The sequence below is a fragment of the Apium graveolens genome, chromosome 6, assembly GCF_009905375.1.
Source record: "Apium graveolens cultivar Ventura chromosome 6, ASM990537v1, whole genome shotgun sequence".
NCBI lineage: Eukaryota > Viridiplantae > Streptophyta > Magnoliopsida > Apiales > Apiaceae > Apium > Apium graveolens.
Genome location: NC_133652.1, coordinates 18,570,749 through 18,583,834, shown reverse-complemented (window position 1 = coordinate 18,583,834; position 13,086 = coordinate 18,570,749). Strand labels below are relative to the sequence as shown.

Sequence of the window (13,086 nt, the reverse complement as noted above, 5' to 3'; positions counted from 1 at the left end):
GGTCAACGGTGGGCCATAGTAATGTAGGAATGATTCTGAGAGTAATGAGCTGATTACTTACAACCGTGAGAGTTGTATTGGAATGGATGTTGAGAGTAAGTACCACTAATCGGGTCGTGGTGGTGTATAAGTTATCATTGATAGACTAATTAAGTCAATTATCTACCTATGATATATTTATTCCTTCTTATCGATAAAGAGTAGTATTACCCATACGAAGAAGGTTGCGGTATAGAAATGGATTCTAGTAACGATGAGGTCTAGAATGAGATCCCAGATTCGATTTTCGATATCGAGGGAGTTTCAATGGTGATTGTGTATAAGCTCGAAGAAGAGCATGGGTCCATAGAATGATAGACGGAATAGAAATATTTAGGCATGGGAAATACGATGCTATAATACTTGATGTTGATATAAATACGTTTATGTTTTGTTCTCCTATGACAAACCTCTATAATTCAGAGGTAGGTTCCAAGCCAGATATTTTGTGGCAGTATATATATATATATTTTATATATACAATTCTCTTCAGTTCGTTCTTTTCTCTTCTTTTCATTTCATGTAATCTGAGAAGAACAACCCTTCCAGAAGGGGAGGTATTGCCGAATGACTATCTATCTGTGTGATAGAAGCCTAGTAGGATACCATCTATTGTTTAATTGCTTGTCAAGTACTAAAGGCTGGCCACCTTCTGTACTAACTATGCAATATAACAAGTGTTCATGATCATAGTGATCTCTCAACAAATTCCTTTAATTCTATTTGATTGATCAAATTTTGGAAAATAGAAACAACTGAAAAAGGAGTAATAAAGTAGTGGTAGTATGCGGAATGGAAACACATTCGTGATACTAAGGTTGTCGTGGTCATTAAAAGGTTATAGAACGCTAACGAGCAAAAGTATAACTAGTATAATATTAGGAACGGAAGGTTGTAGCGATTATGAACTAGAAAAGAATGGGTATTAAGAAGCAAAAGCTCTAATGCTAAACGCTATAATGAGAGTCTGTGCAATAGACTTGAAAGAATTTGGAATGATCACTTAACGCGGATTTAGTTATATCACGACAATAGATCATATGTCATTATCGAGGTGTCACCTTATGAGATTCTTGAGGGAAGATAATGTCGATCTCCCTTATGTTAGGATGAAGTTGTAGAGCGCAAGATGCTCGGACCCGCAGTAGTCCAAAGGACCAGGGATATAATAGATCTAATCAGAGGACGGCTGGTAGTAACCCAAGATGGACATAAGAGGTATGCTGATTTGACTCAAAAAAGGACAAAGAGTATGAAATAGGGGGCCTAGTAATGTTATAGGTATCCCCTTGGAAACCCTTGAAAAGGATTGATGAGGTTCGGAAAGAAAGGAAAGCTAAGTCTACAATTTGTTGGACCCTTGGATATATTAAGACGTTTGGGAAGTTAGCATAGGAGCTAGCCCTACCCCCGAACCTGTAGCAAGTTCATAACGTGTTCCACGTATCAATGTTATGGAAGTGTAATTCGGATGCCAGACAAATAGGGGCATATGAGCGCATAGACATGCAACCAGACGTAACCTATATGGAGCAACCAGGAAGGGTATAGAGTAAAAAGGAACGAGTGCTTAGGAGAAGGGTTATCAAACTAGTAAGAGTTTGATGGTAGAACCACAATGTGGGAAAATTTACTCGAGAGTTAGAAAGTGCAATGCTAAGAGAGTATCCCTATTCACTTTCTATCTGATTCCGGGACGGAATCCTTTTAAGGAGGGGAGACTGTAATAACCCCAATTTTTGGGAAATTTTTGAAACCCTTATGAATAGTGTTTTTGCTGAATGAGAAAACTTTTCATGCCACACTATGTAGGGGTTCTGATATGGATATTCTGAGATTTTATTAGTACTTTATATGGGATATAAGTGTATGTAAAGATCGTCAGAATCCAAATCCGAACACTTTGATTTTTCCCGGAAATTCACAAGATACGGAGAGAATTGAGTATAAGGTAACAGGATAAAAAGGATTTAAATTAAAGGATTATAGGAGAGGATCATAAAAGGAATATAATATATTGAGAAAGGTTAAGGGAACCTAAGTAATAAGATCCCGGGTATGATCCCTCAAACGATAAACGAGAACGAAAGATAAGCGAACCGTAAAACAAATAAGTGACCAAGAGACAAGCTTGTACAAGAAGCCAGGGATTGTGACATCATCAAACCACAAGGTGTGGACAAGTGGGAGCATTATGACATGTGCAAGGTGACATAAGCATGACATGGGAAGGAAGGAGGTGTGGTGGCTTTGTAACCACACAAATTCAAGGGCAAGAAGGTAATTGACTAAAGCAATCACAAAAACCAAGCAACCAAGCCAAGCAAATCATTTTTCATCAAAATCAAAAAGAAACCAAGGCATTGTTCTTCATGCTCTCGGCCAAAACAGAATCAGAACACTAAAATTGCTGTATCTCCTTCATTTCTCACTCAAATATTGTGTTCTATAGCTCATTGGAAAGGTATTGAGATGGCCTACAACTCTTGTTCACAAGTCTCGTCCAAATAATCATGGTAAGACCCTCATTTTTACAGTTCTTTAAATCGGACTTTTAGAAACTTCAAAGCCTAACTTTGTGTTCTTGATTTCTTTGGAAAGATCAAGCTTGTAGGAGGCTCCCTAAGGCTTCCTAGCAACTTAACACCTCCCAAGGAAGGTATAAACTTCAAACCCTAGCCTTTAATTTATTTGTTAGTAAGTTTAATGGTTGGTGTTGTGAAATGAGAAGCATGGATTGTGATTATTAGTAGTTTGGTTTGATTTGGAAGTGTTTTGGTAATTGAAGCTTGATTATAGTTCATAGGTCTTGATTGTGGTTGTTTGAGTTGAAAACCTTGGAGATTATGGACTGATGTGGTATGGTTTAGGTGAAGTTTTGTTGTATTGATGATTATGAGTTGGTTGGTGGTTAATTGGAGTAGTTTAAACATTGGTAATCGCGTAAACATAGCCGTCGTAACGTCCGATTTTCTTTGGACTGTTTTTGTGCATAACATTAGGACCCGAGAACCCCCTGCTAGATTATGACCACTGCCATGTTTAGATAGCTCATGTTACGAGCTTCGTTTTGATATGTAGTTCGTTCGATTCCGATGCACGGTTTAGGAGAAACGACCGTTTCAAGTAACGGCGTTTCGCGAACGAAACTTTTCCCCTCGCCTTACTTTGAAACATAGGGTTAAAGACCAAAAAGGGTTAATTAATGTATGAAACATTTATGGTAAGTGTGTTAGGCAGTTGGTAAGACACTCGCGAAGGAATCGCTTTAAAACTCGGTAAAGGTTAAATTATTAAAATGGTGGAGCCGAGGGTACCCGAGCGACTTAAGCAAATCAGTGAGCGCAAAACAAGCGTTAGAGTCTAAGTTAGTTAAAGTATAGAATTACAAGTGATTTTGGTTTAATTCCAACTTACTTGTTGTTTATAGGTTACCAGACTCGTCCCGAGCCATTCGTAACCCCCAGTCGCTCAGGCAAGTATTCTATCCGTTATACTGTTGTTGTGATGTATACATTTGTATATGCATGATCTTGCGATAAATGCATATTGGTTATTTAGCAAATTCTTGCGATATATTGTAGCATGTGATATGGTATATATGCATGCCTGTTTCATATTCTTGAAATATATCTGTTGGTTCAGTTGATAATACCTATGCTAGAGGATAGCGGTAACTTGCATATACCCTTAGTATAGGGACCCAAAGGTGAAAATATTTTCTAAAACCGGGAGTCGAGGATCCCGAGTAGATTTTGTATATATGGATATGGATATATATATATATATATATTTATATATATATATGGTTATAGTTTTCCAAACTATTAATCGAATAAGGTTTATTCGATAACTTTAACTTTATTTATTTATTTGAATATTATTTCGAATATTATTCGAGGGCTTATGACTCTTTTATATTATTATTGAATATTATTTGAATATTCATTCGAGGGCTTATGACTCTTTTATATATTATTATTGAATATTATTTGAATATTCATTCGAGGGCTTATGACTCAGTTTATATTATTTAATGAATATTATTTGAATATTCATTTGAGGATCTATGACTCCGATTATTTGCTGAAATATATTCTTTATTTCATTAGAGAATAAACTGTTAATAATCAAACTTATTTTCGATTATTCAAATAAAGATAATACTTTCATATAAGTATATCTTTGGTTATTTAATACTCGTTTCAAGTATAAGTTTTAATACTTCTACTTCAATTATTTTATAAAAGATTATTCTTTATGGGAATATTATTTAAATAATAATATTCGGTCATTTTCTAAATATTCTGGGGACTGATTTACTTCATTAAATCAGCTTTACTCCAAACACTCTTTAAAGTGTTTTCGAGTCTTCAAAATGATTTTTAAAGTCAGAGTGGATCCCAAACTCTTTTTTTTATATTTAAGATCTTCCTTTTAAGGGGATTTAAATACTCGCTCAAAACCTGGGGAATCCGGCTCTGTGGTGTATTTTATATTCGCAACGAGGTTGCTGTTTTGAGAAACAATTTGATTACTTGCCCAATGTTCGGGAAGTAAGTCCATTTGATTGAGTCGGCATAAGCGACAGGCCGGGGTACGGTCTATATTGTGTAAGTGGCTGGGTGGCAGTCCATCAACGCGTGAGGGGCCGGGTAACGGTCTAGCGCGAGGTCCTAATGCGGCCAGGGTGATGACCGGTGAGGAATTCATCCATCTATAGTAGAAAGGTACTTATTGGTATCTTTTCCTGATCAGCAAGATATCTGGTTTATGCCAAATTCTTTTCCTTTCCAAAATTCATTGGATGTTTCAAACTCTGTTCATACTTTACATAACAGAGGTTCCAGGAAATGTTTAAGAGATATATATATGTGGATATATATATATTGGGACTAAATAAAGTACTCGTAACTTTATTTCATTCAATATATTTCAAAGATTGAATCTATTCAAATCTTGTCTTGTAGTCTCATCTATGTGATGAACTTTTGAAACTGATTATAACTTGAACGGTGGTAGTTCAAGTAGTATTGGGAAAGATATAAGTATATTGGGGTATTTGGTAACCTCATCTTTTAAACTTATATCTAATTAATAATTGTCTTATGTATGACAAAGATTTTCAGAAAAACGTTGAGACAAGGTTAGATATATGAGATCACCTTGCAACGATATTTTTTTCATACAGTTACACACTAGGACTTTGTGTATATTATGCATGGAAGAGGACTTCCAATATTTTGAAAAGTATATATGTATATATACTGAATATTTTGCGACTTCATCGCATTAAGTTATCAACTTGGTTCATTTCTTTTGACCAAGACTTTCATGAGTATTATGAGTAGGCTCATATATTGTAAATCATTATACATATTATTTTGGTGGGCTTGCTGCTCACCCTTGCTTTCTTCTTTCATCACACAACAACAGTTAGGAAAGATGGCCAGACTCCAGCAGACCCAGCGCAAGCGCGTGGGAAGCGTCCCGCGTCTTCCCGTTGATGTTGTAGCTGCTATAGCTGCAGAGGTAGATCTATTGTAGATCAGACCATCTACTTTTGAGAATCAATTATGTATAATTATAACTTGTGGCAGATAATGGCAATTAACTGTAAATTTATCAAGTAATCATTTTGGGTTTGTAATAACTTTTAAATTGTGGATTCAAAGACTTGTACTTATTTAAATTTCATCTCTGAGACTATAACGGGTTGTGGTGTGTGTTAGTGTGGGGTCACAGCATAAGGTTATTTCTTATTAATTAAGTGAAGTGATATTGTGGAAAGAAAGACCGTGACGACCCGGATCCCCGACCCGGATCTGGGGGTGTTACAAAATAGTAAGTTAAAATCTTTAACAAATTACAGGAATGCCCCTACCTCTTTTCTTTTAAAAACAACAGGCCCAATTCCTTTCTCTCCCCCGTGCTCATTGCTCATCTCTCGACTCTTCTCTTCACCGACTTTTTTTCTCCTTCTCTCTAGTAAAGCTTCACCTCGTCGGGGTTTTCGTTTTTCTTGGTTCCAACCTCGAATTCAACCTACCCATGACTACTAAATCTGAAATCACGCAGTATGTGTATATATGTATGTATCATTCGTAAATTCGAAATCTAGAAATGGGTTTTGGATTTTCTCAAATCTAAACTCATTTATTTGTGATGATTGGATTAATAGAGATTATGGTTTTAATCAATAATTATGCTTATTGTTGTTTTGATAATATTGAGATATTAATATGTGATTATTTGGTTTGTATGCTAAGTGTTTGATGATTGGATTAATAGAGATTATGGGTTTAATTAATTGCTAAGAATTGATTAAAGTTGTTAATAACATTGAAGTGCAGAAAATTCAGCATTTGCAAGGAAACTGGCCTATTTTGAATGGCTGTTTTGAGACGTTTAGAGACCTAATTGCTTAATGGTCAAAACATAATAATTATAGGTTTATATTTGAATTATAAGTCTGCAAAATTTGGTTATTATCAGACTTGTACAAGTTGAGATACAATTTATTTAGTGCCAAGTGTACAGAATTTCTGGACAGGGTCTGTTGGCCATATTGAAGACTCTGTTCAGGGGCGCTAAACACCTTACTTTCATCTGAAATTTTTAAGGTAGATAGGTATGCGAGTCACCTAAGTCTCTACCAAAATTCACTATAACAGACCTATTTATGAATTTATTAAAAATCCGGAGGCAAACTTAGTTTCTGTGAAATCGAGCAGCCAAGATACTTGTTATGTGTTTTTATATGTTTAATTGTTTACAAAACTTTTGTTTGCACTTGATATTAAATGAGAACGAATATATTTGGTTAATGGTTTATTTCGATTATTATAACTTTAGTAAGATATAAGCGCACATCATTATTACTTGAATGATTATGTGCTTATGAGAACATATAACGATGTGTTTGAAATGACTTATATGGTTGTGTAGTCTTAACGCCGTTCTTTTGTGAGTTTGTCTGCGTGTATGTTTTACTGTATCCAGTATTATATTAGATTTGTAAATATTCTGGTCAGGTTTATGTGTCTTGTTCTAGGCCCGTTTTACTACTTTAAATATTGGATTTGTTTCTGAAAACTTTATAGTAAATTGGAGTAACGTTAATCATGAGTGTCATAAAAATTCATGTAAAATCAATAAATTTTCAATTTATTAAAAATCAAAGAGTGGGTAATATTTGAACCAGTGTCTAGTTTCTTTCTTTATTAGTGCAGAGTATGAGTTTATATTTGGCTAATTGCATATAATTGATAAGTGAATTCTTGTCGCGGTGGTAGCTTGCTATTTGCATTAACTTATTTCATGTTTGAACATATATAATTTTATGAGTTTTTACTTGATACATGTCGGTAGTCGATAAAAGTTATTTTGTTAAAAGAATTAGGGAGTTAGTTACTATATGAGCATTCGTATGAATTAGGGAGTTTATTTGGAGTCTAATTTTGGACATTTGTTAAGTTGGGATTGTTATGTGTGGTGTGATTATATCTTGGTTGATGGCGGGTAATTATATGTTAGCTTATTGGTTTCTTTTTGGATTGGTTTAGGTAGTAAGTCAGATATGGTAATTGATTATTAGACTGCTTAAATTGGTTAATCTTGTATAGGTGAATAAACATATTTTATATTTAGTAAATTTGTAATTCTGCTGAAAGATTTTCTTATGTGTTTACTGCAAGTCAAGGCAGATTTTCTTATATGTTTACTGCAAGTCAAGGCAGATTTTCTTATATGTTTACTGCAAGTCAAGGCAGATTTTCTTATATGTTTACTCCAAGTCAAGGCAAGAATGGAAAGAGGAATAGAGATTATTTTCACTAACATATTTATTGCAGGTATTCTTTGAAGAATTCCCTTCTTGAGTCGGTCAAGGAGTGGGATGTTCGTGAAAAGCTTGAAGGCCTCCAGGGATATGCGGGATGATTGAAGGCCTCCTCGGGTGTCCTCGTTGGGGATGCAGGGTTAATATTGGTGTGTGCTTTGGGAGCTCTCTTCTTGTATTCAGCGGGTGTCCTTGTTGGAGAACTTTGGAGTCAACCTGCACTTTGCACCCAAGAACTTGGGATCACCTATCCTGTTATCTGATGGGTTATCCTCACTCGGGGGACAGGGACGCATCCAGCATTTGGGGTGAACCATGGCTATACCTGCGTTCGTAAATCAAGGGAAATAGTTGTAGCAGAGTGTTATCCTTGTGCAGGGAGTTGCGTTATCCGTGAAGTCCTACGATTATGGACGAGTCTTGGGCCTTCGCGGTTGGGCCTCATAGGTGGACATTCCTAAAGCTAGTGGAAGATGGATCCTGGGAGGACTTCTACTAGGCCTAGGAATGAGAAGTCTAAGCCCATTAGATTTCTTGTTCCTCAAGAACTACGTCAGGCTTGATTCCTATATAAAGGGTACGTAGGCACATTGAGAGGGCTAAGAAGTTGAGAGCTGAAAAGGAGCCACCACTTTCCCTAATCAATCTCGGCCATTAGTTAACATACAACCACCACACACCGCTTGATTTTTCGGCGAAGAACCACCGCATAGATCTTGATTCCAGCGAGAAACCTCAAATTTTGTTGTTACCAAATTCCTCCATCAACAGATTCAACGTAGCTTTAATATTGTATTACCCCTTTCCGGGCCTTTAGCAATATTTTTTGGGTTATATAGCAATATAGTTGGGATTGTTATGTGCAATCTATGGCGTAGTGTTAATTGTTGCTTTAAGGGCATCATTTGGTAAAACATTCATGCTTGGCGCTTAATGCTTAAGATTTGTCTTCTTTCTTCTTTCTCGTAATACTAATTATTTTTCATCATCCAGTAATTCTGCCACTGATCATTTTTGGCAACATAATTAAGGATAACATTTTCGACATCCATTTCATAATGATAAGCAATAACCTTTTCTCTATATATGGTGTGTGATACGTGTAAAGACTCATGAGCCACAGCCTGTCGCTTAAATGCGGTTTACCTTAGTTCACGTGGTTTGCAGGCTATTGCTTGAGCCCGTAGGGTTTACCCAGTGCGCATCCGAAGGGTAGCGGCTGCGGATTACCTACGATAAAAAAATACATGTAAAGAGAAAATTAACAATCATATATATCTTATATTGATAAATTAATAAAATATTAATTTACCAATTAATTGATATTTTGATTAATTAATAATCTTCTCTCGTCCCGAATATTAATTTATCAGGATTTACCTGTATTGATATTTTATTCTCAATAAACCAATTACCAATTTATGTGTTTAACACATAAAAAAGATAGACTTACTTCTGTGAAATAATAACAAAAATTTTTGTTATTAAATATTGTTTCGGGATAATTCGAATTCCTCGTTGAGAAGAAAAGAACATTTTTTCACAAATAAATCCACCAACATTATGAATAAAAATTTACTAAGGGTCATGTTTTAATTATCGGCACCCCATTTTAATATGGGTCCCGTTCCCTGACAATCATGTGTCAAGGAACTGTTAACCAACACATTGTCTCCTGGTCGTTGGATGAACAATCCAGCGGCCAGGATTTAAAAAAAAATTACCCGGTCAGTGCTTCTTTCCGCGGAAAGCTGCCCTTCCGCGCTTATTATGCGCGTAACGGGTAATGACAAAAATGCCCTTAAATTGTATCCGCGCTTAATTTACGCGGAAGGCCTGAAGAGTCGATTAAACATAGTTTTAAACCCGGATAGCAGTTAGTGTAGGTTTCAAACACGATTCAACACAATATAAACACGATTTTGAGTTGTAGGAGGGCGATTGGAGACGGATTCGAGAGGAGAAAGCATAAACACGAATCATTCAACGTAAAAGGTTCGATTTTTATCTTTTTATGTAGTTTGGTCGTGTTGGGTCGGGTTATTGGTGTTCAATCTGGTTATTAGGGTTCTTGAACACGATTCGTAATTAATCTGTGTGGGATTATGTTGTTGTTAGTAATCCGTGTATGTAATCGTGTATGTATTCACGTATATTGCATAATTATGTTGTTTAATCTCTCTTGTTTGTGTAATGTAATACACCTGTCTAGACAGTTAATTTTTGTAATAATAATGTCCGGGTCAATTAAAAACGGGTTTTGTTATTGTATATGTTGTGATCTTGTGAGTTTAAAGTTCGTGTGTAATTTAAAATGCAGACTGCATTATTTTAAATTGTCAATTGTTCTTCGATTAAAAAATTGATTGATTACTCGTACACTGCAGATGAATTTGGCGGTGTATACGTGGATAATGCATTGAACTTCCATTTGGTATAGTTTATACAACTACATAATGTAAGCTAATGTTGATTGATAGAATATAATGAATATCATATGGATTTAGTTTGTGATTTTCATGTCCTTGTTTCTAATGATTGTATAGTTGTATATATAATTGAATGATTCCGTGAATGTCATAGTTGCGAATGATTGCTGAGAACCATGAAGTTTTTTTGATAATATAGTTCGTTGTATATGTAATAGGATGATTGTGTTACTCTTTCGGGAGATGAATGTTTGTGAAAGTGGTTAAATTGTTGAATAGAATATTAAAGTATTGCTTATATGATTGAGAATTGATGTGGATTATATCGTTTACGCTTAGTTTATTGAATTGTTTTTATTTATATTGTTTCAGGATGGATAACATATTGTCGGGTCCAGTTAGTCATGACATTATCTTTCATAACGAGTATCATTTGAGTTCGGATATTTGGGAGGGACACGAGCGGGGTCCTTTGGAGTGTTATTGTGGGAACAGGAACATGCGTATGTGGGTTTTATCTGATGCACAGAAGGTGTTGCATAGCATTGGTTTTGGTATGTTTGCAAATTCGGGTGTGGTTTTGCCGAATGATGCGAGGCTTGTCACGGCACTTGTGGAGAGGTGGCATCCCGAGACCAACACCTTCTTCATGAGACAGAGGGAAATGATAGTGACCTTGGAGGATGTTGGCTATATCTTGGGTTTATCGGTTGCTAGACATTCGTTAGTTGGCGACGGTCTGGATAGTGGCTTGGGGTATTTTATGAGACATTGGTTTGAGCCGTTGGATGAAGAGGAGGTGAAGGTGGCATGAGACAGAGTCTTCATAGAGAGGATTGCTTGTTGTACGTGGTTGTTGTAATTGTGGGCATATGAGCGGTTCTTGATTGAGAGACCTCTTCCTGATCCTATCAAGGATTCTTATCTAGTTGCTGAGTTATGGGTTAGGCCGTTGAGGGTGGTTAATGAGGAGGAGGAGGGAAGAGGCCGATTAGGAGGCGGAGGAGGAGCCTAAGGGGAAGAAGGGGAAGGAGGTGAAGGGGAAGGAGGTTAAGGTGGCATGGATAGCAATATTCCACCTGAGTATGAGCAGGAGTTTGGGAGGATTGCCCTTATTTTATTTGAGCCGTACTGTCGATTCATGCAGGATGTTAGAGGTCCGTCATATAAGACTCCAGTGTTCCAGCATGTTCAGCTATCTCCCGAGGCGATGAGGCCTACAGTTGGAGGGATTCGAGAGCCCGATGTCATTAACATGACACTGCCGTCTCAGCAGGTGTCACAGGCCCCTACACAGGCATCTGTATTTGCATCAGGGTCATCTTTGAGGGCTGAGAAGATGGATATTCGCCGCTCTGTGGAAGAGAAATGGGAGATAAATAAGAGACTGAAGTAGGAGAGGATAGAGGCTATTAGGAGGGATTGGGGATGGGGAGGTTTTCCCAGGATTGGTCCTATTAAACACGATCTTATATGGACCTTGGACATAAATATATGCAGAGTTTTCAACCCAAAGGATGGCTAGATGATAGGATCATATATGCTTACATGGTATAATCTTTAACCTTCTCTCATTTATGTTGTTCCTTTTATTTCATTTTAAATTTTTATATTTTATAATTATTGTGTGATAACCTGTTTCTTGCAGTGGTTGTTGCGTGATCGTGAGGAAGCCATAGTTGTCGCTGGGGTGTATACGAGGATGCCTTCATACTACTTCATGGATCAACTTTTTATAGAGTTGGGGAAGAAAGTAGACTACTCACTTCCCTTTTCTGCAAAAACCATGCATTTCTTTCTTACTTGGGCGAGTTATGGGGTAGATCCACCAATTAACCAGGTGGACTACATATTTGTTCCCGCAAATGTGAATAATAATCATTGGATTCTCATGGTATTTTCTGTGAAGGAATGGGGTATGATGATACTTGATCCTATGAACTACAACGCTAAATATCCCAAAGAAGAAGAGTGTGTGGTAATAGTTCCTTGACGACACCTTATATTGTAGTTTTGAATTCTTTCCTTATTACTTTCGTGAACTGATGGTTTTTGTTTTGTGTTAGGTTGGATTTGTTGGAAGTATGCTTCGTTATGTTGGCAAGAATAGAAATGTCCCAGAGGAAGAGCCTTTAGTTCATGTTTGGGATGCAATGCCTAAACAATATAATTACCTAGATTGCGGTGTGTACGTGTGCAAATATATGGACTATACCTTGCAGGGATATGACCTCGCTAAAGTGCATTGGGATGTGTCGGACATGGAGATCTTTCGTTATAGGATTGCTAAGGAGCTTCAAAGAGGGATGGCTAAACCCATACTAACACATAGTATGAGGCAAAGGATGGAGAGGGTAACCGGAAAGAGTACCAGTTAGGTCATTCGTCTAGTTGTGTAGTTTAGGTGAACTTGTGTAGTTTAGTTGAACTTGTTCATTACATTTGAACATCATCACGTACCTTTTATTCGGTTTAATTACAAATGACACGTGTTTCGTTTATATCGTCATTTATCGACCGTGTCCAATTCCCGTCCCCTTTTTAGCTTTTTTGTTTCTGTTTTTATTGATTTTTGTATATAATGGCCCCCTTCAACTTGTGTGGGTTTTGAAAAAATTTCGCGATTTGGGCCATATTTGGAGGGGTGCGTAATTTTGATGAATTTTTTTTTTGGAATTGGACAGGCTTGTTGTTGTTATACTGATGATATAACAGTTGATTGTTGTTGGTATCCTGTAAAACGGGTGGGAATGTGCCATTACAAATGGAACATTTCAA

The 13,086-nt window shown here is 36.6% G+C and overlaps 1 protein-coding gene across 1 annotated transcript; it reads left to right on the top strand.

Moving 5' to 3' along the window:
- Positions 1 to 11,781: 11,781 nt before the first annotated feature.
- LOC141664706 (ubiquitin-like-specific protease ESD4) lies at positions 11,782 to 12,686 on the top strand. The gene is made up of 3 exons (XM_074470660.1): positions 11,782 to 11,859; positions 11,957 to 12,286; positions 12,375 to 12,686. Exons 1-3 carry the CDS (start codon positions 11,782 to 11,784, stop codon positions 12,684 to 12,686), a joined length of 720 nt encoding a protein of 239 aa, XP_074326761.1.
- Positions 12,687 to 13,086: the final 400 nt, after the last annotated feature.

Bases quoted from the DNA above. Each gene is read 5' to 3' on its own strand.
- LOC141664706 (XM_074470660.1), top strand. From the start codon at position 11,782: ATGGACCTTGGACATAAATATATGCAGAGTTTTCAACCCAAAGGATGG. The intron at 11,860-11,956 runs GTATAATCTTTA...TGTTTCTTGCAG, and splicing joins GGATCATATATGCTTACATG to TGGTTGTTGCGTGATCGTGA. The intron at 12,287-12,374 runs GTAATAGTTCCT...GTTTTGTGTTAG, and splicing joins CCAAAGAAGAAGAGTGTGTG to GTTGGATTTGTTGGAAGTAT.